At 41.1% G+C, this 25,040-nt stretch overlaps 1 protein-coding gene across 1 annotated transcript; it reads left to right on the top strand.

The window, feature by feature from the left end:
- Positions 1–731: 731 nt before the first annotated feature.
- On the top strand, positions 732–24,056 carry prkcha (protein kinase C, eta, a). The gene is made up of 14 exons (XM_072364921.1): positions 732–1,433; positions 6,889–6,952; positions 9,981–10,134; positions 10,217–10,251; positions 10,346–10,428; positions 10,907–11,036; positions 11,122–11,255; positions 11,346–11,483; positions 12,510–12,683; positions 14,274–14,428; positions 18,337–18,475; positions 19,815–20,003; positions 23,273–23,419; positions 23,557–24,056. Exons 1-14 carry the CDS (start codon positions 1,083–1,085, stop codon positions 23,704–23,706), a joined length of 2,043 nt encoding a protein of 680 aa, XP_072221022.1. The 5' UTR covers positions 732–1,082; the 3' UTR covers positions 23,707–24,056.
- The last annotated feature ends 984 nt before the right edge of the window (positions 24,057–25,040 follow it).

The raw sequence follows: 25,040 nt of genomic DNA, 5'->3' as shown, positions 1-25,040 counted from the left end.
AGATAAGAAACATAAGTTAAAGTTTCTTTTTTTAAGTTCTGTGTAAGTTTGGGAAATATCTTAATATTCAAGTTTTTTTTTCATTTGTGTTTTTTTTCTCAGACACAGCACGTGTTCTTCAGACAAGGTCCTGGTAATGACGTTATGTTGAATGATAACGATACAATATAGCATATATATCGCATTTCATTCTACGATTAGTTATGATAATGCATAGGAGCAGCACAAGAATCAGATACATTTTTTAAAAAGAGATGCACTGAACCCCTACATATCAAAATTAAACCAATATGATACATTCAGGAATCACAGTAAGTACTCAAAGAAATGGCACAATGTTACAGCTACATCAATTAATTTCGTAAACACGAGGTACAAAACCAATAACACCAACATTTTAAGAATAAAAAAATACGTTTCAAAGTCAGTGATGATTTTATTTGATATGTTTGGTATTTTCTGATGTATTAAAGAAAAGACAGAATGAAAGAAAATACAGAAATGTCACGTCTTGCACCTTCCCATGGCAGCCAGTAGGGGGCGGGATTTCCCAAACAATATAGGACAGGTGAGCCTCCCAGACACCTTCAGCCAACAGATGCATCATGGTAGGTGTAGTACCTCATAATGCTGCTCTCACTTAAAAAAAACTACAAATTCAACCACGTGACGTGCCAAACCCGTCAGTGACAGGTTGAAAGGTCTTGTGTGTTTTCAGTGTTTAATCGCACTGTGACAAGTAATGCGGAACTCGAGTCGCATGCTCGGCATGTTGGTATTGGTGCTTCCTATTTACTGAAAGCTCTTGGAACAGGTTTACACCGAGACTGCACACAAGGGCTGGACACTGACAGTAATGTGTGTGCTGAGAGCAGATCAGCTGGTCCATGTCAGGATGGTTTCAACACTGCGCCGCGGTTAACACCAGAGTGAAGACTCTTCACAGGGACCTTTTTTTAAAATAGCAGAGTCCTCTGTTCTCATGATCTGGGTGTGAATGCTTTTTTTTCCTTAATGCATCTTGCTTTTGTGCTTCTCCTCACTTCTTTTCTGTTTTGCGTTGCTTGGTAAACTCTGTTACAATGAAGTTTAATGGGTATCTAAAGCTCCGGATCGGCGAGGCGCTGGACCTCAAACCGACAACCTTCTCCACGCGCCACTCTGTCATCTTCAACAAGGCTCCTCCGTCTCTCGACCCCTACATCGTGGTGAAGGTAGACGACTACAAAATTGGACAAACGCACACCAAGCAGAAAACCAACATGCCCACTTACAACGAGGAGTTCTGCCTGAACGTGAACAATGGCAAGCAGATAGAGCTGGCCGTTTTCCACGATACTCCAATTGGATATGACGACTTTGTGGCCAACTGCACCATCCAGTTCGAGGACCTCATCAAAACCTCCAACACAGGGGAGACCTTTGAGGGATGGGTGAGTTTAAGATGCAAGTTGTGTGACGACATTTGTTTAACCTTTTTTAGGGTGTTTTAGGGCACAGATGTACCGTTTGGACCCCTCCACCACACTGAGTCATCACAATACTAATACCCTTTGGTAATTCAGTGCAGCTATAATTTGTGTCTTGATCTGCGGGCAGGATTCATTTCATGCTTTAGAGTGACCATGAAAGAGGTGAGTTAGGGTCAAACCACCCTGACCCAACTTCAGACACGGGGTGTTCCCTTACAAGATCTGACAAGGATGCAGAACCAGTCTCGGTTGATCCCTTTCGAGTTCAAAACGTCAAACTGGATTGTAGTTGATCAACAACGATGAAACCGGAGGTGGTGCCTGCTTTGTTCTGGGCAGGGCTTTTGCTGTGATGGTAATCCTGACTGGACTGTAATCACTAATTGATTCATGGATGATTTACCAAATTGCTGTAATCCTTGGCCTGGTTTGTCAGACACACGTGACTCCTAACTTATGTTCATTAGGTTTCCATAGACATGACTGATCATCACCTTTCTGCTGAAAGTCGGACATACGGCCTCCTCAAGGTTTTGAGCTGGCTTGAAACCAAGGGGTTCACTGTTTTGCAGTGTTGTTCGGTCTGTGTCGCGGCTAATCGCGTCCTCTTCCAGCCACAAACAATTGTTTTCTAGGTGAATAATTTTACACAAAATATCCCAAAATCCCCCCTTAACAAGCTAAAACTTTCACATTTCGCCAGCATATCCAAAAGGGCCATCAGACAATGAAAAGCGCAGAACTTTGCTTGAATTATTCAATGCTGTTGTGGTGTCTTCTCAACAGTTCCACACTAGTTGTGATGCAGTGTTATCTGATCTGGTGCAGCTGATTGTTTCAAGTGTGATCTCAAAAGAATCCAGCTGCCCCCTCTTTGATATGGGAGTCCACAGAGACAACTGTCTTCTTTGGTTAGTAAGTGATATTTAGGCGTTTCCCCAGTGCTGAACATGGGACTTGGTTTCTATGACCTCTTCCTCTATGGCACTGTATCTTGGTTGAGCTAGCATGACAGAGAGATGAAACTTGCTGTTGCAGGCATCCACCCTGCTTTGAAGTCATCTGACGTGTAAGATAACAGCACTTAAAGAATAGCAGGGCTTTTTTTAGTCCTTCAGTCGGCCCTTCTCTTGCAACAGCAAAGAGAATTAAGAAGGAATGGAAATTTAAAAAAAAAAAGAAAAAAATGTTTCCTTAAGTCGGAAACAATCTTAAGTTTATTATTGCTTTTTTTATTTTGTCTTAAAAAAGTTAGCGGTTGAGTAATTATTAAGCAATACACAAACCGAGAAGTGTCAGCAGATCTCCTTCAAAATGCATTCAGTTGAATATTTGGCGGTTAAGATCCTCTGATTAAACTGCTGTTGTCTTCTCGAGGAAGAAAGTGGTTTAAACGGTGGAAGCTGATGGGAACGTGACATTTATAGTATCTTAGTTTAGTCTTAGTTTGTTCCAGCTGTTTTAGAAACCGTGAATGGAAAAATGTTGCGATTATCATTCCGTATGATCAAGTAATTGTGATTACGCAGCAGGTGTGACAGGCCTGAATGCTGCGTTTCTTTAAAAAGAACGAAGCTCAACCAGAAGGTTTTTGCGCTCTCAAGTCAGTCAGTTGGTGATCAGATCTCCACACACTACTGGAAAAATACTAAACTAAAAATGTGAATCTGGTGAGTGATTTATGTGCAGTCAAAAGCAACAAAGTTAGAAAAGGCTGACTCCTCTATGAACCAGTAAAGGCTCTTTTTTTCAGTGACTTTGTATGATTTTGAGCCTGAAAAAAACAGCCCTGAGCTCAGTGCTCTTTGAGAGGGGCTCTTAACAGTGTCAATGTCTTCTTCATGTCTGAGGCCGTTTCGCTGGATGTGTCTTGCACTTATTGGCTTAGGAGCTTTGACTGTAATCGACAGCAAATGCGGTGTCTAACCACACGTGCCGCGACCTGGTGTTAATTCTGCTTAAGATGAGCGGCAAAGTGCACAAGCGCACACATTGTCCAGACATGCTCTGTAATCAGTCAGGCTGCACAGACATATTTATAACTTTCACACTTCTCCCTCCTGACGTTTCCAGGGTTTTGCATTTAGCCAAATTTAGTAGATTGAGGTTTGAACGAGGTCTGTTTTTCTGAGCAGTATTGCTGCCGTGTTGTTACAACACATGTGACAGTGAGGCAAAGCTGACCTCATCGAGGCTTAAAATAAAGTCGCACATTCATCCCACTCTCTTCTAGATGCAAACAAAAACTGCCCCTTCAAACCGGAGTTCCCCCTTTCTGACTTACTTTCATCCCTCCAGGACATTAAGCCACTGCAGGTGTTGTTGAGCGTAACCTGAACCTGTCTGGGCCTGGAACAGCTTTCTCACTGTGTACCACCACAGAATTGTTTCACGCTTATAGCCGTGTTGTCCTCACGCTGATAATCTCCTTATGCCAGTACAGTACATCTGTTCGAAAAATGTCCTTTGCATGAACCGTTTGATGCAGAAAGAGGCCTTACAGTAACTGCCGCGTAATGCTGCTCAACTCAAACAAGCTGGTGCTTCAAACGTTTGAAACCAATTTGACGATGCAGTGAATGAAATTGGAAACTTCTAGAAATGAATACGTTTGCTTTTCATTGTTTCATTTTAAAAAGCAACAAGTGCTTTTTTTTTTTTGTCAGTGCCTCTTGAAGAAATGCATGGAAGTCACCACCAATAACTGCATTTTTTTTTAAAATGATAATGGACAGTTCAAGTTCTATATGGAAATTAGAAATGCTTGCACATCTGTGAGCTGACTTCAGTCCAGATCAGTTGAGAAGACTTACAGGAAAAACGTAACTCTCAAGAATGCTTTTCTCGCATTTTCACCCGAGACCCCAAGCATTATGAGGAAGTGGTGTGAAAGTGGAACTTGGTCTGCAGTTGCCTTTCTCACTTCGAGGTTCAAACTCGAAGTTGTTATCCGCTACATCTGAACTATGAAGAGCTCTCTGCTGTGCAAAATAAGTGCTGGGCTGGTTGCTTTCATATGTTGGGCGCAAGCCTCCACACGCCCACAGCACTGTTTATCAGAGTTTTTCCCACCAGCTGATAGGCGCTCTAAGGCTCCCTGCTAACAGACTCGTTCTCTGTTGGCTCTTATCCAGCTGCTCCCCTTTTCCCTCTTACTTTTTATCCAGTGAGTTCACGATCGCTCTGTTCACACAGTTCAGGAAACGAATTCACTTCCACCACCAAAATGCTGACTGTCTCTGCTGACACAAATGTAAAGTCAACACTATTAATATTTCTTGGGAAATTACTCAGTTTCTTATATCAAACCACAGCCTGAAATGTGCAGCGCATGACATTTGCACACGAGAGGCCAGCTTCCTTTGCCTCCCACCTGCTGCTGACACTACATGACTCTGCTCTGTAACATGTCAGAGTTGTTGTTCAATTGTTTGGCAGCTTTTTATTTCACGCTGTGTTGGTTCCACTCAGCATCTGTGACATGCGTTGTTGCTTTTGTTTCATAGACCTCTAAGTGACAAAACTGAAACTGGGTTAAATGGAGCCCCTCAACATTTTCCACGTCTAGTAAACTGCTTGCTTGACTAAACAAAAGCTCCCACCCTCAGCTCATGTTTAAAAAAAAGTAAAAACTTCCTCCTTTGTGATACAGCATGAGAATGTTCTGCTTTTTAACTGGGCTTTATGCTGACAGGAGGCAGTTGCATCTATTTTAGATTCAGTTCAGTTTATTTATATAGCGCCACTGATCGTCAATGATGCAGTCCAATTCAAACCAATTTGTGCCCAATTCATTGTAATTATTATCCATTCAAATCCGTTTTCGTCAAATTCAAAATTAGTCCAGTTCAAAAAAGCCAATTCATAAATAATTTCCTGGCTAAGGAAACCAACAGATTGCACCGAAACGTCTCTTCAGTCCAAATCTCCTGTCCTGAGCGTGCATGAGGCAACTGTGGAGAGAAACAACTCCCTTTTAACAGGAAGTAACCTCCATTAGAACCAGTCTCAGGGAAGGGTCGACCATCCGCCTCCACCAGCTGGGCTTTGAGAGGACAGAAAAGAGGGGACAACAACCACCGTAACACCATTCAAAGGATTCCCGCTGAGACAGAGAAACACAAGTTAATGGCAACAATAATGCCAAGAGCAGAGGGAGCGGGGGCGAGAGCAAAGTGAGGAAAGGTGTGACATAAGAGGCCCCACAGTAGTCTAGGCCTATAGCAGCTTAATTATGGGATGTTTAGGGATCACCTGACCCATGCCTAAATATAAGCTTTGTTAAAAGGAAAGTTTTAAACCTAATCTTAAAGCTGGATGTCTGCTTCCCTGAAGTAGACTGACAGTTGGTTCTACAAGATCCGATCCGCTTCATCGGTCTCATTAGAATACTTACATAGACATCAATAGAGTTATTGATTACTGTGGTTCTGCACTTCCCTGCTTCAAGTAACTACAAAGAAAAGGGACAAATGGAAGTGATTCACAGCCCTCATTCTGTGCTGAAATCTAGTGAAGTCAGAGGGATCTCAACACAGAGGTAATCTGACAACAACAAGTCATTCAGAGTGGGTCATACTTGTGAAATTACTTATGCATCTATCAGTTCATCTTTGGCCGGAGTGGGCAAGGGAGAAACTGTCACAGAGGAAGGAACAACTCGCTGTCTAGACTTTCTGATGACATAAACGGTGTGTACAGGTAACTGAAAACAAAAGCAAAGAGGTTTTACAAGAAGTGAAAAGATCACCTCTTCCTTGAATTGAGTTTCACTCGAAATGAGCCACCTGAGATATCACAGATTAGCACATTTTGGGTTTTTTTTCTACATATGTTGCTTTGCCACGTCAGTGTTTTTTTTCATGATTGACTCAAGATATCATTAAGACATCAGAAAATGAAAAAAATGGTCTCCAAAAAAACCTAAAAGTGAAATCTACTAAGTGATTTCCACTTAGTAGTTGCAAAGGGAAGTACCTTCTGCTAGTCTGTCATGGTCCACCTCCAAAAAGGCCCCCTTTAATGTGATGTTTAAAATAGGATTCATGGGTATGCATGAGGTCACTTCAACCGCCTCAACCTGCCCGACCTGCTCTGCTCTTTCTGGCGAGACATCGAGATTCCTCTGATATTACGTAGTTGCAGAGGAATGAAAAACATGCGGGGAAATAGCTGCGTCTTCAGGATGCTGAGACTGAAAGTCCGAAGCAGACACCTTCTCACATATGCTCTTTATCCATTATCCTGACTGAATTTCTCTTTGATTTGGTGCTTTTTTTTTATGTATACATTAGTTTAACGACATCTTTGGTTATAGATTTGTTTTTATTTGCTGTAAATATACTTTTCTCTTTCTGTTTGTATTTTTTTTTTATTATTATTAAGAAGTAATTGTGTGTTGTGTTTGTGTCTGCAGATGGACTTGGAGCCAGAGGGCAAGGTCTATGTCCATGTTTCACTCATTGGATCTTTCACTGATGGTATGGCCTTCTACACTCGTGATATTCAGCCCATTGTTCCTCCTCATGCCCATACATCAACATTGCACTTCTCCTTCTGACATTCTACAACAAGTCTGCCAAACCCAGTCAGTCCGGTCCAGGCTGTGTTTCGCAGATGAAACACAGCCTGTTGTTACGAATAATCATTATCTTTGTCCAACTGCTGCGTGTAATAATAGAGGCTCTGTATGCATACAATATCGTGGTGGATGCTCCTGTGTAATGTCTTGACACCAACTCTATAGGTTGGTTTGTGCCAGGTGTACTCCATCAAGCTAAGTGTTAGAAGAAAAAAGTTAGCCTTCTTCAGGAATTAGCTTTAAAGCTCAAATCAGTATGACTAAGCCATTTAAATTATACGAGAAGAAGTGACTTTGCAGCTCTGAGAAGTTGAGGCGATGTGCTGTGTTGTTCGAGTGATTTGTAATTAATTGGATTTCATTGGATTATGATTACAATGAATTGAATCCCAATTGGCTTGAATTGGACTATATTATTTAAGTGCCTTGAGATGACAATTGTTGTAATTTGGCGCTATATAAATAAAACTGAATTCAATTGAATTGAATTAGCAGTACTCAATAATTAGAGCTACCCCCAGGGTTTTCCCGCAGATTTTTCATTTGATAAACTTTGTTAGAAACACAAGTCCGTGGTAACATTTGTTTGACAGCAGGGTACTGCAGTGTGACAAAAACTGCTTCTTCTGGCGTTATCACTGTGCTGGTCCACTCCAAAGAGAGCTGCCGCTGTACAGTAATGCTGTCGTCACACCCTGATCCTGTTAGTAATGGTTGGTTCAGCATCAGATGTCTGATACAAAGCAGTTTACACTTAATTACAAAATTAATTCATGTTTTAGAAAATATAAATGATTGAATGATTTAATCAAATTCATATTTAGACTGGTGCTCTTTCATTTGGAAAGTCAGAAGTCAGAAGTTCCTGTAGTCAGAACATAGCCCTGCTTTCTGGAAAGTTCTTCCCGCTGGAGGAAGTTGAACTGCAGCAAAGTTTGTTCAGTGAAAGCAGTTTAGATAAAGCAACTACTTTGTAAAAATGATGAGTGTCTGCCGGAGAAAGCGTGTTTACTGCCCACTTGCACAGCTGTCTGTGGAGGAAGTCACTTTCTTGTTTTCCCTTAATGGTGAAGTATGGTCCTGTATATAAAAGGGAGTGTTTGTTGCATTCAAACTCTTGCTAAAAGATAGTCACACAGTTCAGATGAAACCAGTGAGCAATATGTGATTCTCGCTGTTTTCTGGTAGCGAGGGGAAACAAAGATTATTCCCGGTGTGTCTTTTACTTGTATTAAACATGGCACAAAGCACAGCAACAGTCTTTGTGGAAGGAGGGTTCGAATATAACCATGCTGGCTCTTCCTCATTCTGAGATTTGGGAGGCTTAGTCAAAATGATGTCGCTGTGTGCGATCCGAGCTTTACCAACCCCCCCTCGCCATGCAAAGGTGGAGTAATAAGGGAAGAAATAAGGGAGCAGCTTTTTAAGGGGTTCAGTTACAGAGAAGAGAAGTTTCAGTACTCAACACACACTCTCACACACAAAATATCAAAGAGCACATGTAAAATGTACAACGCTGTGATGCTCATCTCAGTGTAACCTTATTGAAAGTTGATAACCAGAATCTAATTATTACCCTGTTTGTGTCAGTATGCACTTGAAGCTTTCTTCTGTCAAATGTTTTCAAGACAAACTGATCAAAGGCTTCTCTGGGCTTGAAACATCTCTTGTCCTTTTACAGAGAAAAGTAGCTGCATGCAGAAAAAGGGTCTTGCAGAAGTTCAGCCAGAATTTAACACCTCTCTTCATACCCCCGCAGTTTTATCTTTTGTCGGCGGGGGTACAGTGTGGGCTCCGCACACAGATTTCCATAACGCATGTGTGGTTTTCATCTCTCAGGTGGCTTTGGTATACTTTCACTCGTATGTGCCGAGACTCATAGAGCTACGTCGCACACAGCGTCAAACAGATCCACGTGAATTAGCACCGCATATCACACCAAGAACTTTTAACTTCATTTAGATTTATGTCTCATATTCCACCTCTCTTCCTCCTACTCTTTGTTTGTTCTACTAGTTATTTGAGATACATTGAATCATTTTAAAACAATAAAACATGACTGCAGCATAAAACCATCTGTTGTAAAACTTTTTCACATGCCACAGTCAGGGTTTGATAATATGGGAAATGATTAAGTGGGATTCAGATTTGATCAGTTTCTTAAATCATGGGGAAATTCCTTCTAAGCAACCAGTCAAGCAGGAATCTGTCAAGTCAAGTCAGACGGGGCATGTCAGGCCATTGTACTTAAAACAAAAAATCGTGCTAATAATAATAAATATGAATTTTATATCAGTACAGAAACAGTTGAGGGCAGTGTTGTCATTTAGTGATATTTGAAGTCAAAACTGCCAAACTTTTCCAGTTTTATTGGCAATTTGCTGAATTTTCAGTGTTTCAAACTATTTTAGATTTAATGCCTCTGATCTGTTGGTTGGACAAGAAGAGAGAGTTAAAGATTTCACTTTTAGGTTTTTTTGGAGTCCATTTTTTTCATTTTCTGATGTCTTAATGATATCTTGACTCAACCCTTCATCAATTAACCCGCCCTTGGAGGCGACCTCAAGTGGCCATTTAAGGAACTGCAGCCTTTAGTACCTCAGAGCCACAGAGGTCGCTGCTTGGATGTGATCTTGTGAAGGCACTGTGAGTGATTCAAATTAACAAAGTTCCCAGGTGGAATAAACCCTAATTGAAATACCCACAAACAAAAGCAGAACACCCAAACTGGATGAGGAATTTTCTGGTTTGTTTTCTGAGTTTACCCCTTTCAAAATGCAAACATGAAAAGGCTACTCATAGACACTCAACAGTATTTTACTTCTAAATTATACCCTTGTTTCGAGCCTTAGCTTTTTAAAAAGGACATTGGCAGCAGCACCTCTTTGCTGTCTACTTCCAAACATATGCTCTTGTCTCGTTGCCAGATGACGCCATGTTGAAAGAGAAAACCTACAAGCAGTTTACAAGGACGCGGCAGGGGGCCGTGAAACGGAAGATCCATCAGGTCAACGGACACAAGTTCATGTCCACTTTCCTCCGTCAGCCCACCTTCTGTTTCCACTGCAAGGAGTTCATCTGGTGAGAGAGTTGAATGAGAACAACTTGTGCCTACACATATCTATGTGCAGGAGGTGTAACCGTGACTCTGTCTCTGTTATAGGGGTGTTTTTGGAAAGCAGGGTTACCAGTGTCAAGGTAAGGAGACCTCATATTCTCTTTGGGCCTTCCATCACAGTCTCCTAATAATACACGTAGAAGCTATGGGTATGACCTTGTTTTTTTCTTTCAGTGTGCACCTGTGTAGTTCATAAACGGTGCCACCAGCTGGTCGTCACTGTGTGTCCTCGCATGAAGAAGACGACAAAAGAAAAGGTGAGTACAGCTAAAGCCACAAGAGCGGGATGTCTTCACAGAGCATCAGAGGAAAAACAAACTAACTGGTGTGTCCAAAAGTTTCAGGCGCTTGTCTGTAGCTGTTATTTATCAGATTTCAAGCAGTGTTTTTTTTAAAACATAATGCAGGAAATGCAAAAATAGCAGCCCCCTCCTACACACAAACTCACCCACTGCTGATTTACACCTGCGATGATCGACAGACCATGCAGCTTCCTGTTTCTGTGTGTGTGTGTCGACCACTGAACTGGAACATTGTACTTCACTAGACTTTCCACGTGTGCTTCTAATGCATCGATATATTTCTATAAAAGTACCCATGCTCTTTGTGCAGTTTTGTTTCTCAAATTACTCATTGTGGCTGTTATCTAGAATAACGGCGCTCATTGTTGAACACACTGTTGAAACACACAATTGCTTGTTTAGAGTACCTGATAACAGTGTTGTGTCTCTGCAGCCCATCACCCAGGGCTTCAGCATTAATGTTCCTCATAAGTTCAACATCCACAACTACAAGTCGCCCACCTTCTGTGACCACTGCGGCTCATTGCTGTGGGGAATTGTCCGACAGGGGCTACACTGTAAAAGTAAGGTCCACATCCAAATTTGGGTCTGAAAATGCAGATCAATGACTTGTCTTGTATTGATAGTTTGTGTTGCTCTTCTTTTCAGTCTGCAAAATGAACGTTCACATCCGCTGCAAAGGCAACGTTGCTCCTAACTGTGGCGTCAACAGTGTGGAACTAGCCAATAAGCTCGCAGAGATGGGTCTTCAAGCTGGGGGGCTTTCCAAACGAAACACATTGGTACAAAGGCTTTGATTTTTATTTACAACGAGTCGAACAACTTTTCGTCAAAGGTGTGACTGTGTGAGTTAATCTTTTTGGCTCTAGCAGGTCAAGAATTCAGAGCAGAGGAGGGCACCTTCTGAGAGGAGGGAGAGCGCAATTACAGAAGTTCAACAGGAGACTCCTCAGCTGGGATTTGAAGACTTCATGTTCCTCCAAGTTCTTGGAAAGGGCAGCTTTGGCAAGGTGGGAATGACATGGATAAAGGATAAAAAAAGGAATATTACATGTAGTAATGAAGCTGGTGAAATATGGGATTTTCATGCTTGTAAATATTACCGACTATAACAATTACCTGAATACAACAAAGTGTCACAAAATAAATTGTATAAAGGTGTATCAGGCTGCAGTTATCCAAATATATGCAGAAGAAAAGGCAATCCCTTCTATTTCATCAGTAAGCACATGGGTTGCTGTACCGTCCACACCGACTTCATTGTTTTAGCATTTGCAATATTTTCACTTGAACCTGTGTGTGAACCTTTTAGCTAAGCACAACACATCATGCTCACAAACATCTCTAGAGTAACAGCTGGACACTGAAAATTATTTGCAAATTATTTGCTTAGAGTCCGATAATCCTTCTGCTCTAGACTAATGACATTCCTCTATGTGCACCAGAAGATTTCTGGTAAAGTACCAACAATCCTTGTCTGCACATCAAGCCAGTTCTCTCTGGAAAAAAGAACCTTGAATGTCCATGATATTAAAATGGTATGAACTATGGTTTAATTGTAAAATCAACATGTGACATAAAACAGGGTTTTGGATACCATGATGAAAACAATTAAAAGATCAAATTTGGCTAAAAAAAAAAAAAAAAAGCATCATAATTTACAGATGCTTTAGTGTCTCCGGGTCTTGACATTTTGCTGCCATCAAGAGCTGAAAAGGAGCTCCCAAGTTTATTAAGATTTCCTGCTCTTAACAAGTAGTATCGGTGTGGTAGGTTGGTTGTTGCAGCAGAACAATTAACTAATGACCTAAATATTGAAGTATGTTAAAATGACAACAGATTGACCTTAAATAAAGAATTGGTCCAAAGATTTTTTTTTTTCTGAATGTGGTACAGGTTTGATCCACACTTACTATAAACAGCTGTGTGAGTAAGGTGTTGGTGATGGTTTGACCTTTTAAATCTAAAGGCTCGCTCACCAGCCTTTTCTCGCTCCTAAGCTGTAACTTTTTTTTGTTTGCATGTGGTGTCTGCAGGTGATGTTGGCGAGGCTAAATGACAAAGATCGTGTTTTTGCCGTCAAGGTGTTGAAGAAGGACATCATTTTGCAGGACGATGATGTCGAATGTACTATGACAGAAAAGCGAGTGCTGTCCCTGGCCCGCTGTCACCCGTACCTCACGCAGCTTTACTGCTGCTTCCAGACATCGGTAGGTTCACGTCAAGTGGACTTGCACTTTCAGTTAAATGCATTTTATATCCATACTGTTTATATTAACTGTCAACACTCTGAGCTCCACAAAAAAAAGCGTTTTAATCCACCTTTTAGGCAGCTTTCAGGCAGTTTTTTTTCTCTTTCACATTGCACTTCTTTACATGGTCAGCAGGTGGCAGCAGTTCCCCAGTTTTGTATCTGAGAGAATGTGAAACGGGAAGAACCGTTTCTCCGGCTCCCACAAAACACTCCTAATCTGCCTTAGTTGTTTGAATCATTCCTTAACTACTTCTGAGTGAGTCAGTTGTTCAAACCGTAGCTCACCAGTTCAAACCGGCATGCAACCACAAAAAAAGTGTTGCACCACCTCTCATCATTTTATTTAGCATTTTAATCTGATCACCTGTTTCCTGAACAGATTGCAACAGTGTTTATGGTTACATTTGTGTCTTTATGGAGTCATTTTTCTCATAAAATCGTGTTATATCGCCATACCAGTTCATATTAGAAGTGGATGGAAGCAGATAAAAATCACATTTACATTTTTAAGTCTTTTACTTGTGAGGGTTTAATTATACCGCAGTGACAGCATAGTTGTCTACTTGTGAAAAACAGTCATTTAGTCTCCTTGAAGACACCGTTTCCACATAGTCACCGCTGTTTGGCTAATGACGAGCTTCCCATGCATCTACATAAAGCTATAAGTGATTCCTGTCTAGATGAGAAGCATGCTGTGATGTGTTAAAACAGCAGTGGATGGGAACAGTTGAAAAAAAAAGTTGATTTGGCTCTGATGCTGTGAAGTTAATTATCATGGGTAAAACCGTGGAGTAGGAAGGCTTTGAAATCCTTATTTATTTATTCAATTGCACAAGCTGTCGTAGTCCTCTGAAAAGCTGATAAGAAAACCAAATTACCCCACTGCTGCATGTCTAAAAGGAGCTTTAGACTTCTTGTATGTAATGTTGCATCAGCTTAAGCTCTTCACTGGGTTATTTTTATTGTATAAATGGAAGTTTGTTGGGATGGGAAGCAAAAGCAGAGAAACTCTGTGGGTTCTGAGTGTGGTTCAGGGGGGAACATAATTCCGTTATTTTTAAAACTGTTTTTTTAAAAATATTATTCTATTTGAATCTTTTGGCCCACAAGTAACACATATATATTTTACAATTATAAAATAAGGCAGCTCTCCATTTGGAGACATGTGTATTTGCTGGGTGTAAAACACATCCATTTTAGTCAGTTATAAACGTTCTGTTCACTTCAGCAGTCAGATCTGTAAATCACGTGCCGACTGTGTTTTAAAAAAATATATTTTCCCCATTCTCTAGATCGCCTATTGACCATGGCCTGCAATGAGAAGAGAAAGATTTATGAGTTTGATCAACATTTAATGTTACTTAAAGCAGTGGTTGGTTTCACAGAATCCCATTAAATGGATGTGTGAAATTTCTGAGAAGCAGCCATGTACCATCCTTGAAGCAGTGTCCTTAGTCACTGGTTCTTTAATAACACGGTAGCCTCTGTGAGGCTGCTGTGGTCTCTGTGCATTTGGGTAAATGTCATCTCCCAATTGATATGGCAGGACCGTCTCTTCTTCGTGATGGAGTTTGTTAATGGTGGCGACCTCATGTTCCACATCCAGAAGTCCAGGAAGTTTGAAGAGGCCAGAGCGCGTTTCTACACAGCAGAGATCACCTCTGCTCTCATGTTCCTGCACAGCAAAGGCATCATTTACAGGTTTGACCTAGGCACACATGCACCAGTTCTGCTTGAATTTCTTTTCAAAGGAAAACTTCACAAACTGTAACAAAGTTCATGTTGGTGCCAACCTGTCATTGAAATGCTGTTTAGAAATTGTTGGCTTGGTGTTTTTGGAGCTCACCCTCGACACGTTATGATGACTCAGCTACGTTTTGAACATTACAGTTACATGACAAAGTTTGAGAGCCCCTTGGAAATACCAGGATTTCTGTGTTTCTGATTGCTCACAGATGCGGTCTAATCCAGATAGCTTTTGAAGAAGCTATTTGGAATGTGCTCTTAACACTTCTCAGTGTATTGAAGGGGGAAGCATTACAGAGTTGTGCAAAGCTGGAAAAGGCAGCAAAAGCATTTCTAAACTGCTTAATGTTCGTCAATCTGCAATAGGGTGGACTTTCTACAGATGGCTGAAATTCAGCACTGTTGCTACTCTACCAAGGGTCAATGTCTTGCAAAGATCTCACCAACATAGTGTATCGCAAACCCTGTAAGAGGACAAAAACAACCAAAGGGTAACAGCAAAGACCTGCGCAGGGCTCTACAGCTTGCCTTGATTATTGTTGTGTAATCTTTTGAAAAATGGAGAGCCTGTAGATGTATGATAGCCTTGATTGAATAATTAACATGTTTGCGTTACACTAAAAACAACCAAATGATTTCAAACATGGCTAAAAGCTTTAGAAATAATGACTGACAATCAACACATGCAGCCCATGTGTTAAACTGTCACTCTCGGCTCTAATGAAATCCAGATTTGTTAACTCGACTCAACAGTGATGTTCTGTTGACAGATGAGACAATAGTTAGAACTTCTTTGCAAAAGTGTACAACACCGTGTTAGGACTTAAATCTAAACCCAGCATGCCTCACAGCTTTTTCTACCTCAGGGCCTAAATGAGGCATTCGGGATAATACCAAGCCAGTCGTCCATTATTTAAGGTTTTAGTGAAGTTGGTAGTCCCAGCAACACAATGGGCCGAAGCACATAACTTAATTTGCAACAGAATGGTAGAAAATAAGAAAATGTATGTTTTGGACTCACCAGCCCAAAGTCCTGAGCCTAATCCAGCAGAGATGCAGTAAAATGGCCGTAACAGGGTTGTTCAATCAAAACATCCTGGAAACATTATTGATCTGCAACACTTTGGTCGATAGCAACGACTCCAAATTTCTCCTCATCGTTGCACAAATGTCATTGTTAGTTGGTGATGGAGTTGGTTTTTGCCAGAGGAGGTTTCCCAGTGTGACAAAAGGCAGATTCATTGTGTGCTGTCGGTTAAGTCAGATTGTGTCATTTTGACTTAGATGAAATTCAAAAAGCCTTGTAACTCCAAGTTCCCAAACGTCTTCCGACAAATACTTTTTAATTCAACTCTATAGAGGTGAAATACAATATTGCATGCTGGGTTACTGTCATTAAGAGTAAATGACAAATTTGTGACATTATACTTCGCAAAACTATTGATTTGAAAACCGCTGGTTAATTGGAACCGTTATCCTTAATGACGGATGTACCGCTAATGTTGTTTTCTATGTGTTCATCACTCATAGCACTGCTGCTCTCCCTGCCTCAGAAAATGTAGTTTAAAGTTTAAGACCCTCTCTGTGGCATCTGGCTGCGGGGAGTTGGGTGGCAGAGCAGTGGGCCATAATGATAGGGATGGGGGAACATCATGTGAGCTAACGGTGAATTCTGAGTTATATTTAGTTGCCCGTGTCAGCCTGCGCTTCATAGCATGACTTTTAGCTTAACATGCCCCTCGCAGCGTGTACGTTCCAACCACAGCAGTTTAAAAATCCAAAATAGTAGCTTGAACATCAGATTGAGGAGGTAGAAGAAAATCTCCAGCCGCTTCCTTAATATTAGATCGCAGCCTCAGTCACTGTGTTGTGCCACAGGCACGTGTTCTCCTGACTTGACCAGTTATCCCTGTGTTGCTCTTTCAGCTTCAGATAAAGGTCAACGCTACGGCGTCCGTGTCTCCTGTTCGTCGAGAGAAGTTTGAAGATGTAAAGATGAAGCTTTTGATATCTGAAAGCTTTGTTCAATGCTTGAACTCACACTGGCTGACTAACTATGGGTTTAGTAAAGAGAGCTGACCAAATACAGATTGAGAGGCTGCTCACCAAAAGCTCTTGAATGTGAACTGACTTATGTGAAACTGTGTTAGATGCATGCTGTGATGTTTTTTTCCAACTTGTGTCATCCATCTTACTGATATGACTTGATGTATTTAATTGTAGAAAACTGGCAGTTGTCCTCTAACCACAGTTGGATAAAAAAAAACAAAGTTATTCTGTGCATCATAGCATCTGTCAGCACTTCCTCCTCTCTTCTTTGGAAATGTTCAAATTGATACACCCCTTTTGCTCAGTCAGTTGTTCAGAGCCTTCCTATTGTTGCTGCTTCATCTGTTTGTCATTATCATGGATACCAAGGTGTCCAATGCAAAGACAAAGGTTCAGAGTCTAAAGTGTGGCTTGTGTTTCCAGTGTGGTCAGGTTGCTGGATGAAGGATTATAGGGTCGTTGAGTGCTTTGAGCCATTTGCATAGTAATGTGTGCTTCCAGTGTAGCTCGGTGATGGGGCCACAGTAGTAAAACTGCCAGGATGAGGACACATTTCCCAACTGACACATTCATGCTTGTGCAGAAACACTAAAGCGTTCTGGAATTGGATTTGAAGCATGACAAACACGGACCACCAAATGGCAGACCTGGTAATATTCCTTGAAGAGGAAATCAAAGATACTTCAACATTTTCCCTCACTCCCGTGCCATATTTCCTCTGAACATTAGAGCTTTTTTTTATTTTTGGCAAGTTTCATTAAACAGTGAAGAACATGCACCAGCAGAGTATGAAGCAGTGTTACACAATCCGCTTAAAGCAGAGTAATACAAACCAGATTAGACCAACCAAATGAGTGCTTAATCAGCAGTCAGCCTGTCCCTTTTACAGTATCCATTCTATATGTGCATTCATCATCCTGTTTGATGAAAATCGCTTCGAAGCCTAAACTGATATATTATCGGCATGTCTTGCACGGTATCTCCCGTCGAGCTTCACGCGTTCTCTGTACAATGACCTTTGTATGAAGTTGGGTCACCTGATCACAGATTACAGCCTTACGCCGGAGGCAGGTTTAATCTCTCTGTCAGATGACAAAGCGCCAGCTGATCTGAACGTAGAGCAGGAGATTTATCAGGACGTATTAGTATGTGCAGAAAGCAGCAGCACTAGTAGAGTTACTAATACTTAGAAATCTGACATTTATTTGTTTCTTTTTCTTACAGTTAAGACACACCACTACTTATCACTGCTTTCTTTGGGCACTAACGAGTGTAAATATTGTTTATGAGTCACGAAAGCAAAGACGGCAAAACTACCAAAGTTTATTTATTTCCTGCCATCTATTAAATGAAGGTCTTATGAGTACATAAGATAACGAGAGGTTAATTCAGCTCAGATGGCTCGATAAAAGGTCTATAAAACTAACTGTGTTTACCCAAATCATTATATTTATCCAGTCCAAACAACTATAAGTACATCTCCTACCAGTTTTTTTTGTTTTAAGTTAAAACGTCTAAATTTTTACTAATCATTATAAATATTCGCATTGGAGAAATGCTCTGTTGAATGTTTTAAAACTTCCTGGCTGCCACTGTAAAGGCCAGAGAGTCTGTTACCCAGATAGTTTACTCTCGTTGCCTCCACAAATTTCTCCTTTCATCACATTTGTTTAGAAGCACCAGAAACAAGGTGCGTCTGGCCTTGTCAGATGGGTTTTAGTGGTTTAACAGTATGTAATTTGTATCTGCAGGATAACAATGAGTCGGGTCAAGTGTCTTACCTTTTGTTTCCTTCTGCGTGTCTTGCCTTTCAGGGACCTGAAGCTGGACAATGTTCTTCTCGACAAAGACGGTCACTGTAAGCTGGCAGATTTTGGGATGTGCAAGGAGGGCATGTTAGAAGGTGTGGCCACAGGGACTTTCTGTGGGACACCAGATTACATCGCTCCAGAGGTCAGTTTACTCTTATACTAAACAACAAAAATACTTTAGTTACATTTCTTTCCTCATCAGCATACACACAGTTCTCCACAGTGGAGGTTACGCTCCCATTCTTCTGGTTAAAACATTCAACCTCAACCAGACTGGCTGGGCAGCATCAGTGTGCTTTCGTTATTAGGTTTCACCAAAGATGCTCCTCTGGATTCAGGTCTAGACTCTGACTGGGGCAGTCCAAGACTTTCACTTCACCAGAAAACACACTTTCTTGGTGTTCTGCTTGACGCTGCCTTGATGACATGTAAACCGTTGCCTATTAAAAAGGGTTTTCCCTCAGGGTTGCTTTACATTTTTTTTCATCTATGAATCACTTTGGCTGGGCTGAACATTTTTAAAAAATGTATCTGTGGTCCAAACTTCTTCCATTTGAAAATGATAGAGGCTTTGGGGTACTTCAGATTCTGCTGAATAGGTCTTGCACCCTTCCCAGACCAACTTCCATAGATAAGTTTGTGCCTTCTCAGTTATGTCCAATGATCTCACTTAGACCAGGTAGACTCCAGCCAAGTTCAAAAAGCATCCCGAGGCGTACTGTTTGAAAAAGGATGAACCACAGCTCAGACACGTGAGTCATTACAAAGGGTCTGAATGTTTATGTAAATTGATTATTTTTCAGCTTTTAAATAATAATTAGGATTGGGAAACATTTTGCCACTATGGAGAATCGAGTGTGGTCTGTGCAGAAAAACGGATCACATCTATTTTAAGATGAATTTAAATCAACACAAAATGTGAAAGACCTGTCTGAAAGACAAGACGTTTTCACATGCTGGTTGTTGCTGTCGATGAGCTGCATTTCTGCTTTCGAAATAGACAGTTTACACCAATGAATGAATCCCACAACATTAAGCATTCATGCAGTCCAGGATGTTTTAGTTAAAAAAAAAAGAAAGAAAGAAATGCAGCTCCCAGTTCCTGCATCAGACCACGTCGGTAAAAACAAACGGCGTCCTCTATACACATCACTTAAAATTCCACTCTGACTAACTGGAAGGCAGCGCATGGGTGAGTTCTTTTCCTTTCCCCCTCATAAGAATCCTCATTTAGAAGCTTGCTTGCTTTTCATGATGAGGGAATAACGTGGTCCGTGTCCTTGTATTTGGGAGATTTTTTTTTCCATCCCCTATGGAGTGTCTGGATTTATGAAAGGCCTCCTTTACTTTCTCAACACATACTCCTCAGTGTTGCCTCACTGGCAACACTCTTATCTAACCCACCTGCTGACTAAAACTCGTGTCGTTGATTTTTAAGTTTATGGACATTCTCTAATACCCTTTCCACACCGTTTCCACAGATCCTGCAGGAGATGCTGTACGGCCCCTCTGTTGATTGGTGGGCGCTTGGCGTGCTGCTGTATGAGATGCTGTCCGGACACGCCCCCTTTGAGGCAGAAAACGAAGATGATCTCTTTGAATCCATCCTCAATGAAGAGATTGTTTACGCGTCTTGGCTCAGCACAGAGGCAGTCGACATACTCAAAGCTGTGAGTGTGTCTTCAATCATATTGCAACCAGTTTATTGTTTATGAGCAATAAGAAAAAAGAGGTGAATGAAGCTGGATGGAAAAAGGACTTTCTGCACTCATTGTGTTCTTGCCGTTATTCCCCTCAACAAAACAATTGCAGGAAGTGTTTGTGACACTCTTTTTAAACCGAGGTAATGATGGAGGAAAGGATTTTGTCAGTGGACTTGTGACCAGCCTTATTGTTAAAAGCCAACAAGTTGTAATATTTTATTTAACCCTGAGCCGACAGCATGAAGTATGAAAGATCAAAGTTGGAGCAGTTTCTCAGAGGACCTGTGACCATGTTAATTGCTGTCCTTCAGACTGACATTCTGACTGGCAGCTCTATAAAGTCTGCCAGCCAGCTGTTTGGCGCAGGTCTCTTGCATAACTATATTAAGGCATGGTTCGCTGGCCAGCCACAGCACATAAGCTATAAATATGACAGCTCCACCTCTCTCCATTCCTCCTCTCTTTGCACACTGTTCACCTCGTTCCTCGTTGTTATTCCAGGACCGTCGAGGAAACGCCAGATCAGCCCCCCATGCTGATTTGTCCTGAGAGTCACACGCTACTGTACGTGTTTGTGTGAATGGATTTGGAAGCTGTGGCTCTATTTATACAGAAGACTGATCCTGTTGCGAGGTTCTGCTTGTTCTTATAAACAAGTTCAGACGGCCAAGTTCTCAAGTTGTTCATGGGAATGTAGACAGCACACTGTCGAATTAAATAACGAAATAGTAATGAAAAAGTGAAATGAACTGGTTATTTTGATAATAACAGAAAATGATTGGGAAGGTTTCTTTAGAGATGTTTTATGAATAGATGGACACTAAATATCTAAACAGTTATATGGGACATAAACAAGCTATTATTTTGTATTAATTCTTTCATTGTTTATCTAATTATAAACTGCATAATCTCAAATTCTGAACAGGTTGAAGCCAAACTGCTCTCTAAAACCTACATTATACAACAGATCTCTGCATTTCAGAGGCTTGAATCTACCAGTGTTTCATGCTTTATAAAGATTTAAGTGTTAAATCGACTTTTAGTCAGCTGACTATTTGATTTATTGGCTAAATCTTTCTGTGCTGTCTCATCAGATTGCTTTGAGTCTTTTCTGCTTCGCTAGTGGAGAACGGCTTTTTCGTGTAGTGCTGACTTGGCAAGTCTGGTTCTTGAAAATGGCACAACAGACATATAGCCATGGAAAGATAGCATCAGCTGCAGTGGAATGCACTTTGAGGTTGTAGTCTTCTGAACTGATTAAGCCCTACAAGATTGTCTTACTTGAAATTAATTCGACCTCAAATATTGGCCTAAATGGTGTGGTTTATGTTATTTTATTTATTTATTCATACTAACTGAAAATTGCGTCATTAAAATCATGCTCACAGCTCAACCATTTGCACAGTTAACGGCTGTAATGCACTTCTGTCTGATGTGATTCTGAAGAATAACTCTCTATTACTCATTTAGTGCTTTCTGGAACTGGCAACGCGTTTTCTGACCGCACATCCCACCTCATCAAATTTTGGAGTTATTTTCTATTTGGTTTATGTTTGGACATCAGGCAGGTCAACTGAGAAACTTTTCTGAAAGATATTCCTGTCAGATCTGAGCCAAGTGTGGCCGGGCACCTCATGAGATGCACTGAACTAAGGGTTGACCAAATAGCTGTGAGTCCTGACTACTCTACACTCTCAGCCCACTGTAGGGTTCTGATTATCCTTCATTCGCACTTTTGCAGAATGATTCATTCGCCTGACCTTGTCTCCTTTGCATAGGCCAGCTTAAGACAGATCTATGGTTCTGTTTGTCTTTGATTTAGTCTGACGTGCATACATTTAAAAAAATTATTCATGTTTGAACTTCCCTTTATTGTAACCTAACTCACAGGATCGTTTGCCACACAGAACTATCTGAAAAGACCTCAGTAGAAGCTGATTGGAAAATGGAAAAATACTGAGTAGTTGGTGAGATGACTCCTATATCACAGTTTATTAAATAGCAATCCTCCACCAGTCAAATAGACAAAGAGCTGCAGCTTGTTGACTGCACTCGAATGTAAAACCCACCTGAAGCTGCAAGTATGAGAAGATGATTAGTTCAAAATGTTTGTGTTTGGGCTACAAAACGACCTGCAGCCAACTGGGCTGCATTCTCTCTTGATTGTGACCTCCTGAACCTTGGAGGAATACAGCGGTTTTGAAAAGTAACTTTTGTCACCATGAGAAATTATCATTTTGTAGGAATTTTGGGAGATATCTTCATTGGATTCCTCTGAATTCTAGCTCAATATTCAAGTATATTTAAAAACAAAGCATTTTCTGCGCATCCTGATCAATCCTGTTCTTCCCTGCTGCATAATCCATAAAGTGATTTACGGAAGGCCTTGATCTACATAAGACCGAGAATAATTTCCATCCATGCACATTGTCTAGGTGTGTGGGAATTACTGTTACTCGTTATGTGGTGTGGCGTCGGGAGGCTCTCAGAACTGTAATTCAAACACAGCTGCTTCCTCAAACTCTGTGCCCTTAGTTGTGCTGCCACATGAAGCGTTGTTTAGCTAAAGGCTCTTGTAGTTAAGAGAGTTTTTGAGCTTATGTGGCAGCACATATTAATGTTTCCAGTGACGTCAGGTTAATCTGGTAACTATCACTGTGGAGACAGAGAAACCTTAGTTTGTTGTGGCATCATGCAAATGTCAGTTTGAACCCTTAGGCGTACACAGGGATTCAGCCTAGGCAGAGTTTCTGCTTCCTCCCGAAGGCAAGGTCAAACAAATTTAGTTTGTTTAATTTCTTGGTTTTGTTTTGACCACTTCCTCATGCCTTTACCCCCACCAGACTTTGCTAGCAGACGAATGGGTGGAGTTCCACTGGTGCTTCACTTTTGTTTGAAGTTGAGACACCTCAGTCACACTTTACGTACAGTAAAGATGAACTTTGGCCAACTAAAGCAATGTGGGAGTTGCCAGAAACAACCTGTGTGTTTGTGTCAGTGGGTTTGGAGGTGGGGATTGACTGGATTGACTACTGGCTTCAATCCAGTATGGCATTCCTCCAAAAATATCCATTTTGAGCTAGCTAAATTTAAAATGCATCACCTAGCTTCATAAACAATCAGATAAAATCGGCTAACTTCAAACAGTTCTCTCTTTTTTTTTTTATTCCACGAAAGTCACACTCACATTAGTTTTCTTGTGTGAATTCATCAGTCCCATCATTTTGTGTCCACAGTTTCTGACCAAGAACCCAGCACTGCGTCTTGGCTGTGTGGCGTCGGAGGGCGGCGAGAGCGCTGTGACCAGCCACGTCTTCTTCACTAGCATAGATTGGGAAAAACTGAATCGTAGAGAAATGGAGCCACCGTTCAAGCCAAGGATTGTAAGTCGCACAAATTACTTTACTAATGGCATGACCGTGTGTATAGATGATTGTCTTTTACTTTGTAAGATCTTGTGGCTGTGGTATTTTTTCCTAAATGCCACTGCTGGTAACATTTCTGTGTTATTTTCCTGTAGAAAACACCAGAAGACGTCAACAACTTTGACCCAGAATTTACTCAGGAAGAGCCGACCCTCACTCCCATCGATGACCCCGTGTTCCCCTCCATCAACCAGGAGGAGTTTAGAAACTTTTCCTTCACTGCACCTGAACTGCTTGAACTATAAGAACCTCAACCATCTCCCATTTGTGTCATTCTTCTCAGTTTCTCTGACTTTCTCTAAGACGGTCCCCCTTGTAATTTGTACAGAATGAAGCTGTCAGAGTCCCCTGAAATGTGAGTGTGAAAAATGCCAAGAAGTCCAACGCAGCGCGACAGGAGACTCTTACTGTACCTGAACTCGTGTAATTCTGGACAAAGTTGCATTTGACCAGTTTTTGAGTTTACATGTAGATTTGAGTGTCATGTTGCTTCGTTGGCACATTCATACAAGTGTAAACCAGTTGTATTTGATATGCTGTTGAGTTGTAATTATTTTTGCTTCCTTTTACTTAAAATGAAAAAGCACTTTTTGGATTTCACAGGCTGTTCCAGTTTTTTTTTTTGTTCTTGCATTACACAGAAACGCACAGAAATGAATCATGAGACAGTTTTTCACAAGCCAGCCAGAGATTCCCAGAAAAGTCCAGGTGCCAGTTTAATCCTGGAAAGACTGAGTGAGCAGACGAAATAGTTTCTCAATGATGTTAGCCTGCGCTGCAAAAGATACAAATACACACGGACTCAAACACAAGTTAGAACATTTTCTATGTCCTCTTTCTAAATAAGAAGAAAACTTACAGCTTGAAATGAAGCTGGGTTCTGTTTCAGGTGGTGTGTAAGTTTTATGTTGGGTCACACGTCACTGAACATGTTGGAAATGATGCAACATTTCATCTGAGGCGAAAGCGATGTGGTGATTCATGCTGATTGTGAGATATTCAGGAATCCGTAGATTTCACCACAAAGCATCTGAACTTGTTAACACTGCCAGTGTGGGCCTTTGGCAACAGAATGACTCTGGTTGCAGCTGTAATTTTCTCAAGAGTAACAGTAATCGCTTAGTCTTCTGCCATCTTCTTACACTCACTCTCTTTCCCTCAACACTGAGTCTTTGAGAGCTTCCAGCTCTGTGGGCAGCCTGCCTCGGTAGTGGGAACTCACAAGGGGTTATTTTCAAACATGCAAATCCAAGAGAGTTACTGATTTTTTTCTCCCAGCGGAACACTTCAGTCTCTGTGAGAACTAAAAGAAAAAGGAGGCAAACAAAGAGAGGACTAAACATTTTAACCCTACATTACTGCAACATTTGGCTGATCCTCCTGTGGGGGCCTGTAGTCCTACGTCTTCTCATCGCAAACTAGTTGAGAATAAACAGGAAACCACACAGCGTCATTACTGTCGCCTTTGAATGAAACAGGAAGAGAAGAGCGAGTCATTTGGGCTTATTGTGTCACATTATGACACACAAATACAGTTCAATGAATGTTAAGCTCAAAGTCAAACTGTAATAACAACAGC

The sequence above is a fragment of the Leuresthes tenuis genome, unplaced genomic scaffold (genome assembly GCF_036924035.1).
Source record: "Leuresthes tenuis unplaced genomic scaffold, fLeuTen1.0.hap1 SCAF_15, whole genome shotgun sequence".
Taxonomy (NCBI): Eukaryota; Metazoa; Chordata; class Actinopteri; order Atheriniformes; family Atherinopsidae; genus Leuresthes; species Leuresthes tenuis.
The sequence above is the reverse complement of the archived record's forward strand: the minus strand, read 5'-3'. Positions and strand labels throughout refer to the sequence as shown.

Coding starts and splice junctions, on each gene's coding strand:
- prkcha (XM_072364921.1), top strand. CDS start 1,083: ATGAAGTTTAATGGGTATCTAAAGCTCCGGATCGGCGAGGCGCTGGAC. Junction 12,684..14,273: donor ACTGCTGCTTCCAGACATCG/GTAGGTTCACGT, acceptor TTGATATGGCAG/GACCGTCTCTTCTTCGTGAT. Junction 23,420..23,556: donor CACCGTTCAAGCCAAGGATT/GTAAGTCGCACA, acceptor ATTTTCCTGTAG/AAAACACCAGAAGACGTCAA.